Below are 27,161 nucleotides of genomic sequence, written 5' to 3'. Positions count from 1 at the left end.
ATGAGCTCACTGAAGCCTGGGGATAAGGATGAGAATATTGAAGCTGGGGAAAGGGATGAGAATATTGAAGCCTGGGGATAGGGATGAGGATACTGAAGCCTGTGGATAGGGATGAGAACATTGAAGCCTGGGGATAGGGATGAAGACATTGAACCCCGGTGATGGAGATGAGGACATGAAGCCCGGGGATAGGGATGAGGACATTGAAGCCCGGGGATAGGGATGAAGACATTGAAGCCTGGGGATAGGGATCAGGACATTGAATCCCGGGGATAGGGATGAGAGTATTGAAGCCCGGGGGTAGGGATGAGGACATTGAAGCCCGGGGATAGGGATGAGAGTATTGAAGCCCGGGGATAGGGATGAGGATATTGAAGCCTGGGGATAGAGATGAGGACATTGAAGCCCGGGATAGGGATGAGGACATTGAAGCCTGGGGATAGGGATGATTACATTGAAGCCTGGGGATAGGGATGAGGACATTGAAGCCTGGGGATAGAGATGATTACATGAAGCCTGGGGATAGGGATGTGGACATCGAAGCCTGGGGATAGAGATGTGAGTATTGAAGCCCGGGGATAGGGATGAGGACATTGAAGCCCGGGGATAGAGATGAAGACATTGAAGTCCGGGGATAGGGATGAAGACATTGAAGCCTGGGGATAGGGATGAGAGTATTGAAGCCCGGGGATAGGGATGAGAGTATTGAAGCCCGGGGATAGGGATGAGAGTATTGAAGCCCAGGGATAGGGATGAGAATATTGAAGCCCAGGGGTAGGGATGAGGACATTGAAGCCCGGGGATAGAGATGAGGACATTGAAGCCCGGGGATAGGGATGAGGACATCGAAGCCTGGGGATAGAGATGTGAGTATTGAAGCCCGGGGATAGGGATGAGGACATTGAAGCCCGGGGATAGGGATGAGAATATTGAAGCCCGGGGATAGGGATGAGGACATTGAAGCCCGGGGATAGGGATGAGGACATTGAAGCCCGGGGATAGGGATGAGGACATTGAAGCCCGGGGATAGGGATGTGAATATTGAAGCCCGGGGATAGGGATGAGGACATTGAAGCCCGGGGATAGGGATGAGGACATTGAAGCCCGGGGATAGGGATGGGTCGGTGTAATGTTTGTTATATAACAGATATATCGTAGCCCCTCCCACCTATCACACATAGGCCCGCCCATTGCTCACGTGATAAAAACACTTTTTACCCAGCGAGTGACAGGAGCATTGCCCAATCAGAATCCTGAGAATTTCACCCGGAAGCGGATGTTGCTATGGAGCTCAGACTTGGCCCGGGAGTACTGGCAGAGTGACCGACCAATAGAGGCTGGGCTCGGTGAGTGGGCGGCGTTCCGGCGGTTGGCGGGGAGAATGATCTGAAGTGACTGGAGGTTGTGCGGGCCGAAGTCAACCCGTGTCTGGGCCGAGGAGAGGTCAGTGAGTGACTGGAGACCCTCTCCGATCCAAGGGAGAGAATGTCCTGTATAGATCTTGGATCCCGCTCTGTATCACCCCTATTGCATGCTGGAATAGTCTGTCCCGGGATTCAGTAACGGGGCCTTGGCTGTTCCATATGAAAAGAATAGGGGGTGAGGTGCCATTGTGTCCCCTGTTCTCTTATGAAGTGTTCGAGGCTCCCAGTGATGAGAGATGGGGACGGGATGTACCATGTCAGAAGAGTAGGGGTGTTAGATGTCATCGCTGTGTGTAGTGTTGTGAATAGCGGGTTACAAGTGTGTCCCCTGTTCTGTTATAGAATGTTAGGGCTCCCAGTGGTATGGGATTGGGGTGTACCATGTGCCAGGGCGGGGGTGTCGGGTATCAATGCTGTGTGCAGTGATGAGAATAGGGGGGGGTTACTAGTGTGCCCCCCGTTCTGTTATGGAATGTTCGGTGCTCCCAGTGATGAGAAATGGGGATGGGGTGTACCATGCCCGAAGAGTAGGGGTGCTAGATGTCATCACTGTGTGCAGTTTTAGAATAGTGGGTTACAAGTATATCCCCTGCCCTGTTATGAAATGTCCACAGTTTGCAGTGATAAGAGATGGGGGTGCTAGGTGTTGTGTGCAGTGATGAGAATAGGGGGGTTACCGGTGTGTCCCCCGTTCTGTTATGGAATGTTGGGGGCTCCCAGTGATAAGAGATGGGGATGGGGGTGTACCATGTCCCAGGGTGGGGGTGTCGAGTATCATTGCTGTGTGTAGTGATGAGAATAGGGGGGTTACCGGTGTGTCCCCCGTTCTGTTATGGAATGTTCGGGGCTTCCAGTGATGAGAGATGGGGTGTACCATGTTTTAGGGGCATGTAAATACTGTATGTCATTTTCCAGCCCCTTCCTGTTCTGAATGAACACAGGGAATGTTCAGCACCGATCACTCACTGTTTTCGTTCATAACTGAAAGTGGTTATGAAGCTTTAAAAAAAAAAAAAAAGTCTATACTTGCCTGCTCTTGTACAATGGTTTTGCACAGAGCAGCCCGAGCCTTTTCTTCTGGGGTCCCCTGCCAGCGCTCTGCCAGGTCCCTCCTGTTCATCAGGTGCCCCCAGGGAAAGCGGCTTCCTCTGGGGGGAACCTGTGCATGCTCGCTCCTGAGTTCTGTTGCTACGTCCATTGACTTTTCCCCGCCCCTTGCTCCCGTGTTATTAAATTTGATTGAAAGCAGCGGGCACTAAGGGACTGTGGGGGCGCGCTGCAGCGGGCACTAGGGGACTGTGGGGGTGCGCTGCAGCGGGCACTAGGGGACTGTGGGGGCGCGCTGCAGCGGGCACTAGGGGACTGTGGGGGCGCGCTGCAGCGGGCACTAGGGGACTGTGGGGGCGCGCTGCAGCGGGCACTAGGGGACGCGCTGCAGCGGGCACTAGGGGACTGTGGGGGGGGAGCGCTGCAGCGGACAGTAAGGTACTGTGGAGGGGAGAGTGCTGCAGCGGGCAGTAAGGGACTATGTGGGGGGGAGCGCTGCAGCGGGCAGTAAGGGACTGTGGAGGGGAGAGTGCTGCAGCGGGCAGTAAGGGACTGTGGAGGGGAGAGTGCTGCAGCGGGCAGTAAGGGACTGTGGGGGAGCGCTGCAGCGGGCAGTAAGGGACTGTGGGGGGGCGCGCTGCAGCGGGCAGTAAGGGACTGTGGGGGAGCGCTGGAGCGGGCAGTAAGGGACTGTGGGCGGGGAGCTGCAGCGGGCAGTAAGGGACTGTGGGGGGGGGGGAGAGCTGCAGCGGGCAGTAAGGGACTGTGGGGGGGGGGGGGAGAGCTGCAGCGGGCATTAAGAGACTGTGAGGGGAGGGGGAGCTGCAGCGGACATTAAGAGACTGGGGAGGAAGCGCTGCATTTTAGCGCGCCGGTCTCCCGATACGAGCATTTCTGAGATCTTCTGGAAGAAATCACATGACCGTTGCCTTGGGTTGCTGTAGTAAAGCTATAACAGTCTTGCACTGGTATGCCGTCTTTTTTTACCTCACTCGGATGTTCTCTCATTCCAGGCCCGAGAATGTCACATGAAGAAATGGACGTCGACCTGTTTGGTGCGCACGCTCCAGCAGACGACTCAACGTCCAGACAGCTGCCCGGGGGAGACTCCGTCTTCATCCTGCCGCCTCCAATGATGTTTGCGGAGCTGATGAGGGAGCGGATCTCTGCGCCGGAGCTTAACAATGAGGTGATCGTGCTGGAAGGAGGCGAGAACCTGACGACGCACGATCCATCGCCCGTTGAGTCGCATACCTCCAACGCACTACAGATGCTGCAGGGGGCGCTAGAGCAACTGCGGCAGGCTGCCGAGCTGAACTCTTCGACGCATCAAACGCGGACTCGGAGGAGGAGCACCAGGAGGCAGCAGAGAGGGGGCTCCCAGCGGACGTCCGGTACCAGGTGAGAACCCGCTGAATGTTTCCATGGGCCTAGATTCACGTAGGGCGGCGCAAGTGTGGGCGGGCGTAGCGTATGGTATTTACGCTACGCCGCCGCAACTTAGAGAGGCAAGTGCTGTATTCACAAAGCACTTGCGTCCTAAGTTACGGCGGCGTAGCGTGAATGTGCCGGCGTAAGCGCGCCTAATTCAAATTGTGAAGAGGTGGGCGTGTTTTATGCTAATGAATCGTGACCCGACGCGATTGACGTTTTGAACGAACGGCGCATGCGTGGACGTATCCCAGTGCGCATGCGTCGGATAGAATGCCTAAGATACGTCGAACACTGCCTACGACGTGAACGTAACTTACGCACAGCCCTATTCTCGTACGACTTACGCAAACGACGTAAAAAGATACGCTTGTTCCGACGTCCATACTTTGCACCTAGAGATCTGCTTTATCTTTACGCCGGCGTATGTCTTACGTAAACGGCGTAACTAAATGCGACGGGCGCACGTACGTTCGTGAATCGGCGTATCTAGCTCATGTGCATATTCAACGCAGAAATCAACGGAAGCGCCACCTAGCGGCCAGCGTAAATATGCACCCCAAGATACGACGGCGTAGGAGGCTTGCGCCGCTCGTATCTTGGCTACATTTAAGCGTGTCTGGTTTCCAGAATACGCTTAAATATACGCCGGCGCAAATTCGGACTTACGACGGCGTATCCACTGATACGCCGCTGGAAATCTTTAAGAATCTGGCTACTCTGACGGCAGTATGAGACTTCTTCATGTTCTGTGTTTTTAGCTCACGGACTGGACTCATGAACTTCTTCCAACTGAGAGGAGGCCAGGGACCGGCACTGCTGGGAGAGGGGAGCAGAAGTATCAGCCAGGTAATGTCGGGGGCCAATGAGGAGTCTGAAGACAGTTCTGATGATACAGTGTTGCTAGGCGATGAAGAAGGGGGCAGCTCCACCGAAGTGGAAGAGGAGGACGCCACATCTGCCCAACCCGCAGAGCCAGGTATGTCCGAGGTCGCCGTATGCTCATATGATGAGCGAGGTTTTGGTGGACCCCGGCCTCTGGGATGATCACCATGGTTCCAGTTCCTTCCTTTTTACACAGGTCAGTTAGTATAGAAGGGGGAGGGGGCAGATTTGAGTTTATAAAAAAGTTGGGTGGGGGAGCTTGTGCAAATAGAACAGGGTGGCACAATCCCCAGAGATCAGTATTTAAAGAGCATAGGATGTCCCTGGGTTTCCCACAAGGGGAGACGCAGGATTATTTTACGTGCCACAGCCTATAGCAGTGATGGTGAACCTTGGCACCCCAGATGTTTTGGAACTACATTTCCCATGATGCTTCACTACGTGCATGAGCATCATGGGAAATGTAGTTCCAAAACATCTGGGGTGCCAAGGTTCGCCATCACTGGCCTATAGTAAGCCAGTTAACCACTTAAGACCCAGACCTTTAGGCAGCTAAAGGACCCGGACAGTTTTTACGATTCGGCACTGCGTCGCTTTAACTGACAATTGCGCGGTCGTGCGACGTGGCTCCCAAACAAAATTGGCATCCTTTTTTCCCACAAATAGAGCTTTCTTTTGGTGGTATTTGATCACCTCTGCGGTTTTTATTTTTTGCGCTATGAACAAAAATAGAGCGACAGTTTTGAAAAAAATGCAATATTTTTTACTTTTTGCTATAATAAATATCCCCCAAAAATATATATAATAAAAAAAAAAAATTCCTCAGTTTAGGCCGATACGTATTCTTCTACCTATTTTTGGTATAAAAAAAAATTGCAATAAGCGTTTTTTCGATTGGTTTGCGCCAAATTTATAGCGTTTACAAAATAGGGGATCGTTTTATTGCATTTTTATTATTTTTTTTTTTACTACTAATGGCGGCGATCAGCGTTTTTTTTAATTTTTTATTTCACACACGGGCAGCACGACTTGCCGAGCGACTCTTCTGTATTGAAGTCCATGCAAGTCGCCCTGAAGTCGTCCCAAAGTCGTACAGGAGCTTTTTTCTTGAGTCGCTCTTATTAGAACGGTTCCATTGTACAGAACGAAGCGCGACTTGTCAAGCGGCTAAGTTGCCTGAGGAGCCGCGCCTGTGTGAAACGGTGTATTGTTTACATGCAAGTTAATATATTATGTGAACCTCAAGTGAATCCCGAAGAAGCCCCATTTAGGTGAAACGCGTCGATACCATCATCACTCTGGGTTCAGTTGGCTGTGTGGCAAATGTTGGCAGCACTGTATACGTGTTGTTTTTAGAATATATATTTTCTGGATTAATAAATGTTGTTTTTAAACCTATTATTTTGCTTTACCATATGCTGTGGCACGTAAAATAATGAGAGCAAAAGATGTTCCTCGGTTTCCCACAAGGGGAGACACAGGAGGTATGGGGGTACCTCCTGTGTCTCCCCTTGTGGGAAACCGAGGAACATCTTTTGCATCTTTTGCTCTTTAACCACTTAAGGACCGCCTCCTGCACATCTACGTCAGCAGAATGGCACTGCTGGGCACAAGCACGTACCTGTACGTCCTCTTTAAGTGCCCAGCCGTGGGGCGTGCGACCGGTCCGAAGCTCCGTACACGCGGACCCGATTGCCGCTGGAGTCCCGCGATCGGTCCCCGGAGCTGAAGAACGAGGAGGGCTGTGTGTAAACACACCTTCCCCGTTCTTCACTGTGGCCCTGTCATTGATCGTGTGTTCCCTGATATAGGGAAGCACGATCAATGACATCACATGTCCAGCCCCGCCCCTCTACAGTTAGAAACACAGATGAGGTCACACTTAACCCTTTCAGTGCCCCCTTGTGGTTAACTCCTAAACTGCAATTGTCCTTTTCACCGTAAACAATGCCTTTTTATAGCATTTTTTTGCTGTGAAAATGACAATTGTCGCAAAAATGTGTCAAAATTGTCCGATGTGTCCGCCATAATGTCGCGGTCACGAAAAAAATCGCTGATCGCCGCCATTAGTAGTAAAAGAAAAAAAATTATTAACAAAAGTGCAATAAAACTATCCCCTATTTTAAGTAAGTAAGTAAAGTGAACTCCTGCGCTGTCTGGGGTGAGGGGAACAAGGGAAAGGGAAAACTGGCAGGGATACTGCTGCAAATATAAGAAAGGTCTACCTCAATAGACAAGGAGTGATATATAAAACAAGTGAAAATATTTGCGCTGTAAAAATGATATACACAATGGGTATAGATATGCATGCATATACAAACATACGCACATATATGCATATAGTTGGTGTAAACGCTATACATTTTGCGCAAACCAATCGATAAACTCTTATTGCGTTTTTGTTTTTTTTTACCAAAAATATGTAGAAGAATACGTATCGGCCTAAATTGAGGGAAAAAAAAGTTGTTTTATATATTTTTTTGGGGGATATTTATTATAGCAAAAGGGAAAAAAATATTGCATTTTTTTCAAAATTGTCGCTCTATTTTTGTTTATAGCGCAAAAAATAAAAACCGCAGAGGTGATCAAATGCCACCAAATGAAAGCTCTATTTGTGGGGAAAAAAAGGACGCAAATTTTCTTTGGGAGCCACGTCGCACGACCGCACAATTGTCGGTTAAAGCGACGCAGTGCCGAATCGCAAAAACTGTCCGGGTCCTTTTACCTGCATTTTGGTCCGGGTCTTAAGTGGTTAAACCGTTCTAAGTTTAGTCAGATGTAAACTAGAATTCCACCATAATGAATGAATCAGTCATCGGCTCTTCAGCACTGTAAAGATCACGCAGCAGCAATTAAAGTTTAACCCTTTGAAACCTTGGCTATCAAAGGTATTTAGTGTTGCATGAAGGCGGAATTGTCAGTCAAACTATCACAGCACTGAGAAATGGCCTGGACAGGAAGGGGTATTACCGGTGACCAAGCAAGTGTAGATATGTAGTGTCTATTCCATTGCAAATGATATTATTGTATATAAAGGGTGGCCTTTTTCTGCTTTGGGTTTTCATTGGGGACATTGAAACGTCTCTTAGGAGATGCTGCCAAGGTGTCTCTTCCAGCCTTCAGGAGGTCCAGACTTGCTGTGCTGTGGACGTCTCCTCCTGGGTTACTTTCCTCCAGTTGTCACAATGACCTTGTTATGTTTTTGACTTGTAGCTCCAGAGGAACTCCATATAAACCTGGTAGAAGCGGGTACAGAAGCCCCCGTCACCTCGGCGCCAGAGGTTATTGTGGTGGAGGACTTTACGTCATCGGAACCCCCAGCCAAAATCAAACAGGTTAGGAAAAAAGGGGGTAGAGAAAGGAAGCGCCACCTAAGTGCAGTATTAAAGAGGTTCTTTTAATGACACATTGTAAAAAACACACTTACAAGAAGGTAAGGAAAGAAGGCTCATCTGTAACATCCTGTAGTCCTCGTCCCGGATCCATGGGCTGCTTAGAAGTGAAGAAAGCAGATTGTGTGGAGTCTTCAGGCCTGTCCTGTGGCCTTCAGGATGTAGTCTGTTCCAGCCTCACATGTCACGTGATTACTTCCCAGGAACACTTCCGGGAGGAGGGTCAAACAGGGAGAACAAAGGCTGATTGGGCTACGCGCTCGGAGCCACTGCTCCTTCTATTGGCCTCTTCCAATTATGAAAGTGATTCTTCTGCACTCAGGAAAAGGATCTTTGACTGCCTTTTAAAGGGGTTGTAAAGGTAAATGTTTTTTTCACCTTAATGCATCCTGATCCTTTCCAAAAATGCAGCAGCTGAAAAAAGCATAGATGTGAATGTGTCCCATAGGAAACCATGTTAAATGAGGGAGTGAGTAACTTATATAGCCCTACTAAAGCGCCTCAAGGCCTTTCTGGACTGTAATGCGTTTATACAAAATGCACTAAAAAAACACACAGGTGTGAATCGGGCCTTAAAGTGATTGTAAAGTCTTGTTTAAACAAATTAATAAACATGTCATACTTGTCTGCTTTGCACAGAGTAGCCCAGATCCGCCTCTTCTCAGGTCCCTCTTTGCTGATCCTGGCCCCTCCCTCCTGTCGAGTGCCCCCCACAGCAAGCAGCTTGCTATGGGGGCACCCCAGCCGAGCTGCAGCTCTTTGTCTTCATTCAGACACAGATCTCTCTCGCTCTCTGCAACGAGAGCCAATGGCGCCGCTGCTGTGTCTGTCAATCAGGAGGGACTCGTGGACATCGCTGGATCAAGATGGGGCTCAGGTAAGTATTGGGGGGGCTGCTATACATAAAAGTATTTTTTATCTGAATGCATTACGATAAAAAACCTTCTGCCTTTACAACTCCTTTAACTACTTGAGACCTGGGCCGTAGTAAAAAGACGGCCTCCAGGTGGCTCTATAAATTCCGGGAGGACGTCTTTTGACGTTGTCCGGCCACTGGGGGGCGTGCGCGCGCACCCGGCGCCCCCCCGAGATGCCGATGTGCGTGCCTGGTGGCCGCGATGTCCGCCAGGTACTCGCGATCGGCAATGACAGAGCGAGGAGACTGTGTCCCTTGTACATAGGGACACGGCATCGGTCACCTCCCCCAGTCAGTCCCCCTCCACACAGTAAGAATCACTCCCAGGATACACATTTAACCCCTTCCTCGCCCCCTAGTGTTAACCCCTTCCCTGCCAGTTACATTTATACAGTAATCAATGCATTTTTATAGCACTGTTCGCTGTATTAATGTGAATGGTCCCAAAAATGTGTCAAAAGTGTCCAATGTGTCCGCCGCAATATCGCAGTCCTGACAAAATTCGCAGATCGCCATATTAATAGTAAAAAAAGTCCAGATTCTATCCCCTATTTTGTAGCCACTATAACTTTTGCGCAAACCAATCACTATACGCACTATACGCAGTTCCTGTCCTCAGTGTTTCCATGATGTTCCCTTTAAACAGAAAATAATCGTTCTCTGTCCTCTGCAGCGGACACCCGTAAAGCATACATGGGGCGCTCCAGCAATAGAAGAGGAGGAGGGGGACACTTGCACCATCTGCTTCGAGCCGTGGACCAACGCCGGGCAGCACCGCCTATCTGCGCTGCGATGTGGACATCTCTTTGGCTTTACATGCATCGATCGGTGGCTGAAAGGAGGAGCAAACAAGTGTCCGCAGGTAAATGTTTACCATGTGGGGCCAGATTTATCCACCCGGGTCCTGTCTTCTTGCTACTGGAAATGAAATGTCCCCGCTTAGCTCTTCAGCTTATCCTGCAACCACATTGTAACATCAACATCATCTAGCCCTTTCTTCCCCAGCCTTACTCTCCATGGCCCTGCTTTTTCATTGGCTTTCAGTTCTTTTATCCGTGGAGGCTCAGCATCACATGTTACCTAGGGCAGTCTTCATGGAAATGCAGCCTGCCTAACAATGCTCGCTTCTCTAGGCTGACATCCACCCATCAAGGCATTTTTAAATTTGCATAACTCCTCCCAAGAGCCAGGCTGGCTGATTACTAGGGTTGTCCCGATGCCACTTTTTTAGGACCGAGTACAAGTAACGATACTAGTCGCCAATACCGATACTTTTTTTAAATGTGTCCCCCCACATATGCAGCCATGTCCCCCCACATATGCAGCCATGTCCCCCCACATATGCAGCCATGTCCCCCCACATATGCAGCCATGTCCCCCCACATATGCAGCCATGTCCCCCCACATATGCAGCCATGTCCCCCCACATATGCAGCCATGTCCCCCCACATATGCAGCCATGTCCCCCCACATATGCAGCCATGTCCCCCCACATATGCAGCCATGTCCCTCTAGCCATGTCCCTCACATATGCAGCCATGTCCCTCTAGCCATGTCCCTCACATATGCAGCCATGTCCCTCACATATGCAGCCATGTCCCTCTAGCCATGTCCCTCACATATGCAGCCATGTCCCTCTAGCCATGTCCCTCACATATGCAGCCATGTCCCTCTAGCCATGTCCCTCACATATGCAGCCATGTCCCTCTAGCCATGTCCCTCACATATGCAGCCATGTCCCTCTAGCCATGTCCCTCACATATGCAGCCATGTCCCTCTAGCCATGTCCCTCACATATGCAGCCATGTCCCTCTAGCCATGTCCCTCACATATGCAGCCATGTCCCTCTAGCCATGTCCCTCACATATGCAGCCATGTCCCTCTAGCCATGTCCCTCACATATGCAGCCATGTCCCTCTAGCCATGTCCCTCACATATGCAGCCATGTCCCTCTAGCCATGTCCCCCACATATGCAGCCATGTCCCTCTAGCCATGTCCCCCACATATGCAGCCATGTCCCCCACATATGCAGCCATGTCCCCCACATATGCAGCCATGTCCCTCACATATGCAGCCATGTCCCTCTAGCCATTTCCCCCATACCTTTGCCGCCGCGAGAAAATCACAGCATTTATTTGAATAGCTGTTTTGCCCGCGCGTATAGACACTCCCCCTTGCTCGGGATTGGACAGATCACCCATCCAATCCCGAGCAAGGGGGAGTGTCCATACGCGCGGGAACACTACAGCTATTCAAATGAAAGCTGTGATGTTCCCGCACGCCGTTTAACCCATGCGGCGGCTTTCGATGCGGCGGCGGGGGGGGGGGGTAAGTATTCTATTTAGGTATCGGGGGTATTTGCGCGAGTACAAGTACTCCCGCAAATACTCGGTATCGGTACCGATACTGGTATCGGGACAACCCTACTGATTACTATTTTTACAATTAATAATTCTATCACCTGTTGTCACTCCTGCCTTTTCTGTTCTGCAGTGCAACAAGAAAGCCAAGCGGTCAGACGTTGTGGTCCTGTACGCCCGGACGCTGAAGGCGTTGGACACCAGCGAGCAGGAACGCATGAAGAGGTAATTCTGTGTGTGCTGGATATGAAATGGACCCACGGGGGGAAGTTTTGCTTGGACTGACAAAGCATGGAAACTCTCTGTTGCAGTTCTTTAGAGTTGGAGCATTCTCTGCGGAAGAAGGCGGAGCTTGAATCAGCGCAGTGTCGGCTTCAGGTCCAGGTACTGACGGACGAATGCGGGAAACTTCGCAAACAGATCCAGGTGAGGAGCTTTGTGTGAAATACTTGGGTGGAGGGAAGGGTAGCGCCCAAATGAAGGAAGGCCTCCTCATCCAGTGTTTACAGGCTGGCAGGTGCTATGCAGATAGGGGAAGCTTTGTGGTGCTTGTCAGGAAATATTCCCTTTTTTGTGTTTAGTGTTCATTCTGCACTGACTGGTGCCCATGTCACTCACACCAGAGTTTGTTTTCTTCATAAGGAATTGAAGAAGTTGATGGCCCAGCATGGTACCAGCTCCTCTCAGCTGCCATCCTCCTCCCGGGCAGCATCTAGTTCTCTGTCCTCCAGCCAAGGTCAACACAAGTACAACTTTGAGAAGGCTATCCTCATCAATCAGACCGGGAACTGCCGCGTCATGTCTTACTGTGAGTGGTTGGGCTGCCTCGTGGTGTCACAGCCATCCTCTCATGCCACCCTCATTCCTGGTAAGTCATCAACCACTTAAAGGGTAAATCTCCTGGCTCACTCTTTGCTCCCTTGTAACTCTCCAGGCTCACTCTTTGCTCCCCTGTAACTCTCCAGGCTCGCTCTTTGCTCCCCTGTAACACTCCAGGCTCGCTCTTTGCTCCCCTGTAACTCTCCAGGCTCACTCTTTTCACCCCTGTAACTCTCCAGGCTCGCTCTTTGCTCCCCTGTAACTCTCCAGGCTCGCTCTTTGCTCCCCTGTAACTCTCCAGGCACGCTCTATGCTCCCCTGTAACTCTCCAGGCTCACTCTTTGCTCCCTTGTAACTCTCCAGGCTCACTCTTTTCACCCCTGTAACTCTCCAGGCTCACTCTTTTCACCCCTGTAACTCTCCAGGCTCGCTCTTTGCTCCCCTGTAACTCTCCAGGCTCGCTCTTTGCTCCCCTGTAACTCTCCAGGCTCGCTCTTTGCTCCCCTGTAACTCTCCAGGCTCGCTCTTTGCTCCCTTGTAACTCTCCAGGCTCGCTCTTTGCTCCCTTGTAACTCTCCAGGCTCGCTCTTTGCTCCCTTGTAACTCTCCAGGCTCGCTCTCTGCTCCCTTGTAACTCTCCAGGCTCACTCTTTGCTCCCCTGTAACTCTCCAGGCTCGCTCTTTGCTCCCCTGTAACTCTCCAGGCTCACTCTTTGCTCCCCTGTAACTCTCCAGGCTCGCTCTTTGCTCCCCTGTAACTCTCCAGGCTCGCTCTCTGCTCCCCTGTAACTCTCCAGGCTCGCTCTTTGCTTCCTTGTAACTCTCCAGGCTCGCTCTCTGCTCCCTTGTAACTCTCCAGGCTCGCTCTTTGCTCCCCTGTAACTCTCCAGGCTCGCTCTTTGCTCCCCTGTAACTCTCCAGGCTCGCTCTTTGCTCCCCTGTAACTCTCCAGGCTCGCTCTTTGCTCCCCTGTAACTCTCCAGGCTCGCTCTTTGCTCCCCTGTAACTCTCCAGGCTCGCTCTTTGCTTCCTTGTAACTCTCCAGGCTCGCTCTTTGCTCCCCTGTAACTCTCCTTGCTCTCTTTCCAGGGTGTGGTGTGAAGAAGATAAGTGCGGCCAATATGAAGAGCAGCCAATACATTCCCATCCATTCCAAACAGATCCGTGGCCTGGCCTTCAATGCCCGCTCCGATGGCCTCCTCCTCTCCGCTGCTCTGGATAACACTGTTAAATTGACCAGGTAAGCGATGCTGGGACAGCCGTACTGCACTGCTGCTTTCATTCTTTCCGTCGCCAGCAACGTTATTGATGTACCTTTTGTTGCTCTCGGAGTGAACCATTTTCTGGTCCGCACATCATTTTTTTCCGTGGTTGTTGGATGAAGTTGTCTTATCCTGCAGGATGAAGATTTTCATGCTATTGCTCACAATTTGTGGCTTCCTTGTTATGTGTACATGTTCCTGCATGTGGGCAGGCATCCCCAGCAGAGTAGAACCTCTGCTGTCTTTGTTTAGTAGCTGATTTGCTTCACTGACATTCGTTTACTTTTTAGCCTTGGTCTGTGACTTGGTTGCTTTAGTTGCTGCTGGAGGTGGGTGACAAGGCTGCTGTTAATGAGAGTTTTAGCTGGGCTTTTTAACCACACCAGCCCCGGAAGGATTTACCACCTTCCTGACCAGGTAATTGCGCGGTCGTGCATCGTTGTACCCAAATAAAATTGACGTCCCTTTTTTTTTTTTTTTTGGTGGTATTTGATCACCTCTGTGGTTTTCTATTTTTTGCGCTATACACAAGAGGATTTTTGAGAAAAAAAAAATATATTAACTTTTTGCTATAATAAATATCCCAAATTTTTTAACAAATGTCTTCATCCGTTTTAGGCCAATATTTATTCTTCTACATATTTTTGGTGAAATTTTTTTTGTTGCAAATAAGCGTATATTGATTGGGTTGCGCAAAAGTTATAGCGTCTACAAAATAAAGAATAGATTTATGGCATTTTTATTTTACTAGTAATGACGGCTATCGCCGATTTTTATCAGGACTGCGACATTGCAGCGGACAGATCGGACCATTGACAGTTATTCAGCAATCAGTGCTATAAAAATGCACTGATTATTGTGTAAATGTCACTGGCAGGGAAGGGGTTAACACTAGGGGATTACGCAGGGATCAACGGCTTAACTATGTTCTCTAGGTGTGTTTCTAACTGAGGGGTTAGGACTGACTTAGAGGAGGAGCCAGATCGTTGTTCCTACTTGGTAGGAACAGGCGATCTGTCTCTACTCCCCTGTCAGAACCGGTACTTGTGTGTTTACAAATCCCCATTCTGGCTCTCGTGCCCACGGGTGGGCGGTGGCGATCATGCCTGCCGGCCACGCACATCGGACGTTTTTGTTTGCACCTGCTGCGGCTCTTAATTGAGCTGCCGTACGGGTACGGCGGTGTCATTCTGCCAACATATATCAGCGTGAGCCTGTTGACAAGTGGTTAAAGTGATTGTAAACCCTCACTTTGAGAAAAAAAAAAAAACATAATTAAATAACCTGCCTATACTTGCCTGCTCTGTGCAATAATTTTGCACAGAGCAGTCCCCATCCTCTTCTGGGGTGCCCTGCCGGCGCTCCAAGCCCCTTCATTTTCTCTTGGGGGCACCCATGCAGGCTCGCTCCTGCGTCCATTGACACAGACAGCGGGACTCGGCCCCGCCCATTCCCGTCTCACATTTTTTATCAATGCATCCAATAAGGAGAACAACAGTGGCTAAAGCCACTGCACTTGTGCACATCGCTGGATCCGATTGGGCTCAGGTAAGAAAAAGGGAGGGGTCTGGGGGGGGGGGGGGGGGGATCTGCAGCACAGAAGATTTTTCACCTTTTGTTGCATATAATGCATTAAGGTGAAAACCCTTCCGGCTTTACAACCACTTTAACAATTACTTAGTGGTAGTAGTGGGGCAAATGTATTGTTTGAGAAGTAAATTCCTGAAATTGTTTATCCCTTTTTGCAGCTTGCTAACGAACACTGTGGTGCAGACCTACAATGCCGGGCGGCCGGTATGGAGCTGCTGCTGGTGCTCCGATGACACCAACTATGTTTACGCTGGCCTCATTAATGGCTCAGTTCTGGTGTACGACCTGAGGGACACGAGCCAGTATGTAAAGGAACTGACCCCGCAGGCCTCTCGGTGAGTACATCAGAGAACCAGTATGACAGCAATAAATGTAATGCAGGAGGAAGATGAAAAGGTAGACTCATTACAGGAGGAGACCTGTATAAGTGCAAAGTATCAAAAAACCCGACCTGTAACATCCTAAGTATGTTTATGAAACTGATGCAGATTCTGAAAAATTCTAATACATAATTTTTAGAAGTCTCTTTCCTAACACATAGCCTTCTAGCTGTCAGAACAGGAGTCTGGGCTACAGCACAGTGAATGCAGTGAAGAGTACCTGTTGAGAAGCTGTTATCTGACACAGCTTCCTCGCTGCTGGGATGAGAGCTTTTTGGGTTGGAGGGGAAGTCATCTCTGCTGGTGTGAGGGGTTGGAGTGGTCCTTTCTGCAGGGTGAGAGGGATCTTCCCTGCAGGGTGAGAGGGATCTTCCCTGCAGGGTGAGAGGGATCTTCCCTGCAGGGTGAGAGGGATCTTCCCTGCAGGGTGAGAGGGATCTTCCCTGCAGGGTGAGAGGGATCTTCCCTGCAGGGTGAGAGGGATCTTCCCTGCAGGGTGAGAGGGATCTTCCCTGCAGGGTGAGAGGGATCTTCCCTGCAGGGTGAGAGGGATCTTCCCTGCAGGGTGAGAGGGATCTTCCCTGCAGGGTGAGAGGGATCTTCCCTGCAGGGTGAGAGGGATCTTCCCTGCAGGGTGAGAGGGATCTTCCCTGCAGGGTGTGGGATCTTCCCTGCAGGGTGTGGGATCTTCCCTGCAGGGTGTGGGATCTTCCCTGCAGGATGTGGGATCTTCCCTGCAGGAGTTTAGAGGGGTTTTCCCTGGGTGGTGTGGGGTTGTAGATGTCCTCCCTGCAGGAGGGAGGGTTTAGAGAGGTTTTCCCAGCAGGGATGTTGGGTTGGAGGTAGGGTTGTCCCGATACCAGTATCGGGACCGATACTGAGCATTTGCGGGAGTACTTGTACTCCCGCAAATGCCCCCGATGCCAGATCAGATACTACCCAAACCCCCCGCCGCCGCATACCGCAACGCCGCCTAGTTAATCAGCGTGCGGGGAACATTACAGCTTTCATTTGAATAGTTGTGTGTTCCGCGCCGCGTATAGACAGATCACCCGTCCAATCCCAAGCAAGGGGGAGTGTCTATACGCGGCGCGGAACATACAGCTATTCAAATGAAAGCTGTAATGTTCCCCGCACGCTGATTAACTAGGCCGCGACGGTATCTAGGTATGGGGGGACATGGCTGCATTCGTGGGGGACATGGCTGCATTTGGGGACACTTTTAAAAAAAAGTATCGGTACTTGTACTCGGTCCTAAAAAAGTGGTATCGGGACAACCCTAGTTGGAGGGGTCTTCGCTACTGGGGTGTCGGGTCTTTTCTGCTGGGGTAAGAGCTTTTTGGGTTAGGGGGGGGTCATCATTAAGAGGGATTTTGGGTTAGGTGGATCATTCCAGCAGGGTGAGGGCTTACAGGGGTCCTCATTGCTGGGATGTAGGGTACTTACTGCTGGGGTTAGAGCTTTTTGGTTTAGAGGGGTATTATCTCTGCTGGTAAGTGTGGTTGGAGTGGTCCTTCATGCAGGGTTACAAGGGCTTTTTGGGTTAGAGGGATCATTCCAGCAGGGTGTGGGGTCTTTCCTGCAGGATCGGGGGGTTTAGAGAGGTTTTCCCAGCAGGGATGTTGGGTTGGTGGGGTCCTCACTGCTGGGGTGTGGGGTCCTTTTTACTGGGGTAAGAGCTTTTTGGGTTGAGGGGGGGGGGGGTCTTCACTGCTGGTGTGAGGGGTTGTACTTGTCCTTCCTGCAGAGTTAAGAGGGCTTTTGGGTTGGAGTGATAATTCCAGCAGGGTGAGGGGTTACAGTGGTCCTCACAGCTGGGCTGTAGGGTTTTTCCTGCTTGAGTTAGAGCTTTTTGGGTTAGAGGGGATCATCTCTGCTGGTAAGAGTGGTCCTTCATGCAGGGTTGAGAGGGCGTTTAGGTCAGAGGGATCATTCCAGCAGGGTGTGGGGTCTTCCCTGCACAAGTGGGGGTATAAAGGGGTTTTCCCTGGGGGGGTGTGGGGTTGGAGGGGTCTTCACTGCAGAAGGGAGGGTTTAGAGAGGTTTTCTCACTGCTGGGGTAAGAGCTTTTTGGGTTAGAAGGGGGTTATCTCTGCTGGTGTGAGGGGGGGTTGGAGTGGCCCTTCCTGCAGGGTTAAGGTGGCTTTAGGGTTAGAGGGATCATTCCAGCAGGGTGAGTGGTTGGACATTTAGACTTCTACCCCGGTGTGTAGATCAGGGTTTGCTTGCTTCTCCTCTGATCCATGAATGTTAAGAGCATCTCTATAGTTTGAAACCACTAATAATTTTATTTTTTTTACTGTAAATTTTTTAAATTTTTAAAGATTTTGACATGAAAATGATCTTGTTCAGAGTCTTGACTTGCCGATTCTGCCGTACCTGTAATCTCAAATCTGTTCTGTCTCCCTCTAGCTGTCCTGTGGTTTCTCTCTCCTACGTGCCTCGTGCCGCCTCGGAGGTCTTCCCCTGTGGAGGGGTGCTGGCGGGGACCCTAGAAGGGGCATGTTTTTGGGAGATGAAGGATGCCCAGTACAAGCCACACTTACTGCCCCTGGAGCTTGGGGGTTGTACTGACATCCAGATGGAGAGCAGCACAAGGCACTGCCTGGTCACTTACCGGCCAGGTGAGTACATGGATGTCTGATCTACACCCGACTGACCTTTCTCTCTTGCTAAAGCTGGGACACTTTGCTGCCTCCTGAGGCGGGGTTTGCGATCATGTGACCGCTGTGATTGGTTGTCATGGCGGGCATATGATCGGAAAGCTTTCTGTTAGCCGCCGGGAACGCGTAGGGGTGCAAACTCTGCACAGTTGGATTTACACTAATTCCCGCAAATATGCAGCCGCTTGGTGCCAAGGCCCACCCACCGAAAGGCCGCATATTTGCGCGTGGCCGGCGCGTAATATTGCTTTAGGGCCAAGTCATGACCTTGGGGGTCACCTGATCGGAAAGCTCCCAATTACAAGCAGCAGTCGGGAGCTTTCAGTTAGCCACTGGTAACCGTGACGGTAGCGTACAGAGCACGCACCCTCGGCACAGCTGGTTTTGCAATATTGCATGGAAATATGCAGCTGCTCGGTGTCGAGAGACCGCATATTTGCATGCTGTCGGCTCCAACAGGTTAAATTGCACAATTTTACGAAGCTCGTGAGTTTTTATTATTTTTTTTTACTCTCTTCTCTTGTGGTCATAAACAGTAAGAAGAGCTGGCAGCACTGACGTCCTTGAAGTGTTGTTTATTGGTATATCAGCGTGCCACTAAAACAACCGCTGACGCGTTTCGTCTGAAGCCTTGGTCGTAGTTACGATCAAGGCTTTTGCCAAAACACGTCAGCACGAGTGTAGACACTTCAAGGATTCCAGTGTTGCCGGCTCTTGCTGTTTATGACCACAAGCGAAGAGAGTAAAAAAAAAAAAAAACTCACTGAGTGGACGTTGGAGTGTGATTGGGTATACATTGAGCGTCGGTGGATCTGGTGTATGGATTGGGTTGCCCCTGTAGAGAGCGCTGTTATCTTCCCATCATATTTTGCAGCCTCCTGATGTAACCTCACTCTGATAGCGAGGCGGAGGTTAGGTTCAGCGTGTGATGAAGTAAGTGAGTCTAAGCATTATATGAAAGCGCATCCTCTTATCAACGCATGCCCATCCCTGCTTGTCACTGAATTCTGCAGACTTTGGGCTAGATTCAGAGAGAGTTACGTCGGCGTATCAGTAGATACGCCGTCGTAACTCTGAATCTACGCCGTCGTAAATTTAAGCGTATTCTGGAAACCAGATACGCTTAAATTAGGCTAAGATACGAGCGGCGTAAGTCTCTTACGCCGTCGTATCTTAGTTGCATATTTACGCTGGCCGCTAGGTGGCGTTTTCGGCGTCGAATATGCAAATGACCTAGATACGCCCATTCACAAATGTACGTACGCCCGGCGCTATTTTTTTACGTCTTTTACGTTGGGCTTTTTCGGCGTAAGGTTACTCCTGCTATTAGGAGGCGTACGCAATGTTAAGTATGGCCGTCGTTCCCGCGTCGAAATTTGGAAATTTTACGTCGTTTGCGTAAGTCGTTCGCGAATAGGGCTTTGCGTAAATTACGTCCACGCCGAAAGCATTGACGATTTGCGGCGGAATTTCGAGCATGCGCACTGGGATTCTTTCACGAACGGCGCATGCGCCGTTCGTTAAAGACGTCATTTACGTGGGGTCATGTTTTATTTACATAAAACATGCCCACCTCTAGCAAATTTGAATTTGGTGCGCTTACGCCGGATTCAGCAAGAATTTACGTTGGTGTATCTATTGATACGCCGCGTAAATTCAAAGCTGCGCCGGCGTATCTTTTTTCTGTATTCAGAAAGCAAGATACGCCGAAATTAGGCTAAGATCCGACTGGCGTAAGTCTCTTACGCTGTCGTATCTTAGTTGCACATTTACGCTGGCCGCTAGGTGGCGCTTCCGTCGATTTCAGCATAGAATATGCAAATGAGCCGATACGCCGATTCAGAAACGTACGTGCACCCGGCGGATTTTTTTTTTTACGTCGTTTGCGTAAGGCTTTTTCCGGCGTAACGTTACTCCTGCTATATGAGGCATAGCCAATGTTAAGTATGGACGTCGGGCCAGCGTCGAATTTTGCGCCATTTACGTAGTTTGTGCAAGTCGTTCGTGAATAGGGCTTTGCGTAAATTACGTTCACGTCGGAAGCATTGACTATTTGCGACGTGATTAGGAGCATGCGCACTGGGATACGTTCACGGACGGCGCATGCGCCGTTCGTGAGAAACGTCATTTACGTGGGGTCATGTTTTATTTACATAAAACACGCCCACCTCTTGACAATTTGAATTTGGCGTGCTTACGCCGGCAGGTTTACACTACGCCGCCGCAACTTGCGGAGCAAGTGCTTTGTGAATACTGCACTTGCCCGTGTAAGTTGCGGCGGCATAGCGTAAATAACATACGCTACGCCGGCACAAACTTACGGCGGGCTACTTGAATCTAGCCCTTTATTTGTGCAATTTGCTGATGAGTTGCTTGATTATAATCTAAGACCGCTATCTGGAACAGATTGCACAGCTAATGTTTGCAGCAGTCGGTGGCAAGCATGCACATCTAAAGGGATGCCAGGAAAATGTTGTTTCGTCTAATGCTTTGGCTTTGAGGAGAGTATGGCTTCCTCCAAGGGGAAAACTGGAGCATTGCTACTCTGAATAACGAAGTAGAGGGAAATGACCGATCAAGAAGGTTGACGGATCAAGAAGGTATCTACTATCCATAAATATAGTAATTAGAGGTCGACCGATATATCGGCCGGCCGATATATCGGGCCGATATTCAGTCATTTTGGAGAAATCGGCATCGGCCGATTATTATCCAAATGTGGCCGATATTTAGCAGATCTGCATCAGCAGAGTGTGGAGAAGGAAGGAGGAACATGGGGTTCCCCCTCCCTTCTCCACACTGTCTGCAGAGCAGTGCTGTGTGTGTGAAGGAGAATGGAGCTGTCGGACTGATGTCGGGGTGGGCGGGACCCGGGGTGGGCGGGACTCAGCTGTCCAACACCAGCCAATGGGATGAGATCATTGGCTGGATAGCTGCTGGGTCCCGCCCACCCCGGGTCCCGCCCACCTCCAACATCACGATGAATCTGAGCTCCTCTCTCTCTCTGCTCTCACAGTTTCACAGCACATAATGTAGCTGAATGTGTGAAACTCTCTCTTCATACAGTTTCACAACTGCTGCAGAGAGAAAGAGGAGCTCAGATTCGTTGCGATGTTGAAGGTGGGCGGGACCCGGGGTGGGCGGGACTCAGCAGCTATCCAGCCAATGATCTCATCCCATTGGCTGGTGGACAGCTGAGCCCCGCCCAACCCGGGTCCCGCCCACCTTCAACATCGCAATGAATCTGAGCTCCTCTTTCTCTCTGCAGCAGTTGTGAAACTGTATAGAGAGTTTCACACATTCAGCTACATTATGTGCTGTGAAACCTGCCAGTGCCATCTGCTAATGCCAACCAGCCAGTGCCACCTGCCAATGCCATCCAGTGCCACCTGCCAATGCCGTGCCACCTGCCAATGCCAACTAGTGCCATCTGTTAATGCCATCCAGTGCCACCTGTCAATGCCATCCAGTGCCACCTGCCAGTGGCAACGCCATCCAGTGCCACCTGCCAATACCATCCAGTGCCACCTGCTAATGCCATCTAGTGCCATCCAGTGCCACCTGGCATTGCCAATGCCATCCAGTGCCACCTGCCAATGCCATCCAGTGCCACCTGCCAGTGCCACCCAGTGCCACCTGCCAGTGCCACCCAGTGCCATCTGCCAGTGCCATCCAGTGCCATCTGCCAGTGCCATCCAGTGCCATCTGCCAGTGCCATCCAGTGCCACCTGCCAAGGCCATCCAGTGCCACCTGTCAATTAGTGCCACCTGCCAGTGCCAACCAGTGGCATCTGCCAGTGCTAACTATTGCCAATTAGTGCCACCTGCCAGTACCATCCAGTGCCACATGCCAATTAGTGCCACCTGCCAGTGCCAATTAGTGCCACCTGCCACTGCCACCTTAGTGCCACGTGCCAACCAGTGCCACCTGCCAGTGCCATTCAGTGCCACCTGCCAATCAGTGCCATCTGCTTTTGCCAATTGGTTCCATCCAGTGCAATCTGCCAGTGCCAATTAGCGCCACCTGCCAAAAAATAAAAAATCGGCCTAAAACATCGGCCGCAAAAATCGGCATCATATATCGGCCATCGGCCGCCCCAAATTCTAAATATCGGCATCGGTATCGGCCAGAGAAAAACCCATATCGGTCGACCTCTAATAGTAATGGAAGGAAGAAATTGAACACGGTAAGAGCCGAGCAAAAATTGGTGGTTTTAAATTTAGCGTTTTTTGATTAATGCTGGGTTTGACAAATTTGCTTGGAATCTAGGAGCCAGCTAAAAAAGTTAGGAGCCAGAAAACGCACCCAGTCCCGACGAGCTTGCGCGCAGAAGCGAACACATACGTGAGATTTTAAAGGGTAAAAGTTTGTCGGCATTCCACGATGGCGGATGCAATTTTGAAGCGTGACATGTTGGGGATGAATTTACTCGGCGTAACATTATCTTTCATAATATTAAAAAAAATGGGGATAATTTTACTGTTGTCTTGTGTTTTTTTTAATTAAAAAAAGTGTAATTTTTTCCCAAAAAAGTGCGCTTGTAAGACCGCTGCGCAAATATGGCATGACAAAGTATTGCAACGATCGCCATTTTATTCTCTAGGGTGTTAGGATAAAAAATATATATAATGTTTGGGGGTTCTAATTAGAGGGAAGAAGATGGCGGTGAAAATAGTGAAAAATGACATTAGAATTGCTGTTTAACTTGTAATGCTTAACTTGTAATACCAACGGCCACCACCAGATGGCGCCAGCTCCAAGCCAAGTCGCCAGGACCCTATTTCTAGTCGCCATGACGACCGGGATTTGTCGATCCCTGGATTAATGCAATTACGTCATATAGACTTCATACAAAGAGCCAACCAATGAATTATCGTTCTGATCAGGTGATGAAAATATAGCAGGTAATCCATTCTTGCTGCATCCCAGTGGCTCGTAATGCTGGGAGATAAGACAGACTTCTGGATCATGATTACTGTGATTGGCTGTCACAAGGGTTGTATGATTGGGAGCCTGTCCCTGCAGACTCTTGATTATTATTATTTCCCAGCAGTGACAGCTCAGTCACTGCTGGGAAAATGACCGAGTATGATTGGAAAAAGGAGAGGTGTGTGTGTGTTTTTTTGTTTTGTTTTTTTTTTTACTACTTCTCCTCCCTAACCTGTCCATGTTTTGGTGACATTCTCCTCAGTAATCTGTACATGTTGTATTGACAGGGAAGACCCATAACTACATGCGCTGTGTGATGATGGAACTCACCAGCAACCGCCTGACGGACTCTGCAGATGAGTACAGTTGTTCCTGTTATCCAGTACAGACCTTCAATGCGGGACCCACCTGTAAACTCCTTACCAAGAACGCCATATTCCAGAGTCCAGACCGTGATGGCAGTGTACTTGTGTGTGCCGGAGACGAGTCTTCCAACTCTGCCATGGTAAGAAATGCTGTGCAGTCCTTTCTAGTTGCATATAACATACTAGATATGAGACCCCAAAAGGGCTACAGTTCAGATCTGTAGTTCAGTGTACGTAACAATAGAGAAGACTGTCGGATATCGTGGACATGTTGCGGGTGTGTGCTGCGGGTGGAGGCGGAGGCTTCAGATGTGCTGCGGGTGGAGGCGGAGGCTTCAGATGTGCTGCGGGTGGAGGCGGAGGCTTCAGATGTGCTGCGGGTGGAGGCGGAGGCTTCAGATGTGCTGCGGGTGGAGGCGGAGGCTTCAGATGTGCTGCGGGCGGAGGCTTCAGATGTGCTGCGGGCGGAGGCTTCAGATGTGCTGCGGGCGGACGCTTCAGATGTGCTGCGTGCGGAGGCATCAGATGTGCTGCGGGCGGAGGCTTCAGATGTGCTGCGGGCGGAGGCTTCAGATGTGCTGCGGGCGGAGGCTTCAGATGTGCTGCGGGCGGAGGCTTCAGATGTGCTGCGGGCGGAGGCTTCAGATGTGCTGCGGGCGGAGGCTTCAGATGTGCTGCGGGCGGAGGCTTCAGATGTGCTGCGGGTGGAGGCGGAGGCTTCAGATGTGGTAGACAGTACAGTGGGGGGGGGGAGATGTGGTGGTGGTGGACAGTACAGTGGGGGGGGGGGAGAGATGTGGTGGTGGTGGACAGTACAGTGGGGGGGGGGGGAGATGTGGTGAAGGTGGACTGTACAGTGGGGGGGGGGGGGGAGATGTGGTGGTGGTGGACAGTACAGTGGGGGGGGGGGGAGATGTGGTGGTGGTGGACAGTACAGTGGGGGGGGGTAGGAGATGTGGTGGTGGACAGTACGGGGGGGGAGATGTGGTGGTGGACAGTACAGTGGGGGGGGAGATTTGGTGGTGGTGGACAGTACAGTGGGGGGGGAGATTTGGTGGTGGTGGACAGTACAGTGGGGGGGGGGGGGGAGATGTGGTGGTGGTGGACTGTACAGTGGGGGGGGGGAGATGTGGTGGTGGACAGTACGGGGGGGGGGGGGGTAGGAGATGTGGTGGTGGACAGTACGGGGGGGGGGGGGGAGATGTGGTGGTGGACCGTACGGGGGGGGGGGAAGATGTGGTGGTGGTGGACAGTACGGGGGGGGGAGATGTGGTGGTGGACAGTACAGTGGGGGGGAGATGTGGTACAGTGGGGGGGGGGGGGGGTGTGGTGGTGGACAGTACAGTGGGGGGGGGATGTGGTGGTGGACAGTACAGTGGGGGGGGGGATGTGGTGGTGGACAGTACAGTGGGGGGGGGGATGTGGTGGCGGACAGTACAGTGGGGGGGGGGGGAGATGTGGTGGCGGACAGTACAGTGGGGGGGGGGAGATGTGGTGGTGGACAGTACAGTGGGGAGGGGGGAGATGTGGTGGTGGTGGACAGTATAGTGGGGGGGGAGATGTGGTGGTGGACAGTACAGTGGGGGGGGGGGAGATGTGGTGGTGGACAGTACAGTGGGGGGGGGGAGATGTGGTGTACAGTGGGGAGGGGGGAGATGTGGTGGAGGACAGTACAGTGGGGGGGGAGGAGATGTGGTGGTGGACAGTACAGTGGGGGGGGGAGAGATGTGGTGGACAGTACAGTGGGGAGGGGGGAGATGTGGTGGTGGACAGTACAGTGGGGGGGGGGGAGATGTGGTGGTGGACAGTACAGTGGGGGGGGGGAGATGTGGTGGACAGTACAGTGGGGAGGGGGGAGATGTGGTGGAGGACAGTACAGGGGGGGGGGGGGGGATGTGGTGGTGGACAGTACAGTGGGGGGGGAGGAGATGTGGTGGTGGACAGTACAGTGGGGGGGGGAGATGTGGTGGTGGACAGTACAGTGGGGGGGAGGAGATGTGGTGGTGGACAGTACAGTGGGGGGGGGGGGAGGAGATGTGGTGGTGGACAGTACAGTGGGGGGGGGGGGAGGAGATGTGGTGGTGGACAGTACAGTGGGGGGGGGGGAGATGTGGTGGTGGTGGTGGACAGTACAGTGGGGGGGGGAGATGTGGTGGACAGTACAGTGGGGAGGGGGGAGATGTGGTGGAGGACAGTACAGTGGGGGGGGAGGAGATGTGGTGGTGGACAGTACAGTGGGGGGGGAGGAGATGTGGTGGTGGACAGTACAGTGGGGGGGGGAGAGATGTGGCGGACAGTACAGTGGGGGGGAGATGTGGTGGTGGACAGTACAGTGGGGGGGGGGGAGAAGTGGTGGTGGACAGTACAGTGGGGGGGAGATGTGGTGGTGGACAGTCCTATGAAGCCAATACCGTCATTGTACAAGTCCTATATTAATAAGACTGCTAAACGGTTAGAAATCTCAGATCTCTCTTCTCCATTCCAGCTCTGGCACTCCGGGAGCGGCAGCCTCGTCCAGAAGCTACAATCTGACCAGCCAGTGTTGGACATCTGCCCCATGGAGGTCAACCAGACCAGCCTGCTGGCCACCCTGACAGAGAAGATGGTGAAGATCTACAGATGGGAATGAGGAGGACATGAAGCCACCTGACCACAATTAGCCACATTCACTGATCTAAAAACTGTTCGCTTTCCTTCCAGGATCCCATTGGATTTTTAAAGGGGGGGGGGGTATAAATATGGCTACGAAGAGCAACGAGCGGTGGTTCTTCAGATGGTTGATGGATAAGAGCTTGGTCGCTTGTAATGGTTTCAGAATTGGAATGCTTGTAGTTGTTCTTATAGCCACCTTGCCCAAGGTCCAGTTCTGCTCATCTTTTCAGATCTCCTCTGCTGCAAAATACTCCGTACTTATGGGTGTGAGGAAGCATGTGACCACCTCCCATGGCACGGCGTTTGGGCCCCCTAATGGGGGAGGGGGGAGGCTGCAATGCCAGGTAATTTTTCAGCAGATGCAATGGCGGAAGGAGCAGCAAGAGCGTGATGTGAGGGGGGGGGGGCCTGAATGAGCGAGGGGACAGGTTCTCTTTGAGGAAGGATCACAGAGGACTTAACCCTAATCTGTTCCCATGTTTAGTATGGAGACCCTTCTGTAGGCCTGACAAGGTGCCGATCCTGACCGCTGCATATGACCTGTCGGGTGGGGGCGGGGGGCGTATCCTCCACACCCTGTCTTCCTCCACACCCCGTCTTCCTCCATGTCACAGGACAGAGTGTCATAAACCCAAGGAGGAATGTCACCGCTGCCCCAGAAAAGTTTGTTTGTTGGATGTTTATGTATAGTGTGTATTGTCATTGTAAATATTCTAATTGTATATTGTAACATTCCTCTTTTGTCAATAAAGAAGTACTTGTTTTAGTGCATTGGATGCACAGTAAGTTTTACCCGAGTGGCCGGTCTTCCGTCCATTTTCTTTTATTTATTTTTTTTGTTTTGAGGTTTTGAAAGCAATATTAAAACTAAGGCCCGTTTCACACTGGGGCGGGAGGTGCGGTGGCGCTATTTTTAGCGGCGCTTTACTGCGAATTTCGTGGTGCTATTCGGGGCGGTTTTACCCCCGCTAGCGGCCGTCAACAGGTTAAAAGCGCCCACAATGCGTCGAGGCGCATTGCCGGCGGTATAGCTGTACTGTCCCA

At 51.2% G+C, this 27,161-nt stretch overlaps 1 protein-coding gene across 2 annotated transcripts; it reads left to right on the top strand.

Annotated features, from left to right (window-relative positions):
• The first annotated feature begins 1,240 nt into the window (after positions 1-1,240).
• Positions 1,241-26,914, top strand: RFWD3 (ring finger and WD repeat domain 3). Of its 2 annotated transcripts, none has more exons than XM_040329333.1 (13): positions 1,241-1,346; positions 3,485-3,872; positions 4,664-4,881; positions 8,001-8,122; positions 9,769-9,957; positions 11,590-11,681; positions 11,768-11,882; positions 12,099-12,324; positions 13,365-13,515; positions 15,286-15,462; positions 17,920-18,131; positions 23,388-23,605; positions 25,951-26,914. In XM_040329333.1, exons 1-13 carry the CDS (start codon positions 1,277-1,279, stop codon positions 26,092-26,094), a joined length of 2,322 nt encoding a protein of 773 aa, XP_040185267.1. In that variant the 5' UTR covers positions 1,241-1,276; the 3' UTR covers positions 26,095-26,914. The 2 variants fall into 2 exon arrangements, with proteins under 2 accessions (XP_040185267.1, XP_040185268.1); XM_040329334.1 differs by having other exon boundaries at positions 1,253-1,443.
• The last annotated feature ends 247 nt before the right edge of the window (positions 26,915-27,161 follow it).

Source organism: Rana temporaria, chromosome 11, assembly GCF_905171775.1.
Source record: "Rana temporaria chromosome 11, aRanTem1.1, whole genome shotgun sequence".
Lineage (NCBI taxonomy): Eukaryota > Metazoa > Chordata > Amphibia > Anura > Ranidae > Rana > Rana temporaria.
Note: the sequence above shows the minus strand (reverse complement) of the source record. Positions and strands in the feature narration are given on the sequence as shown.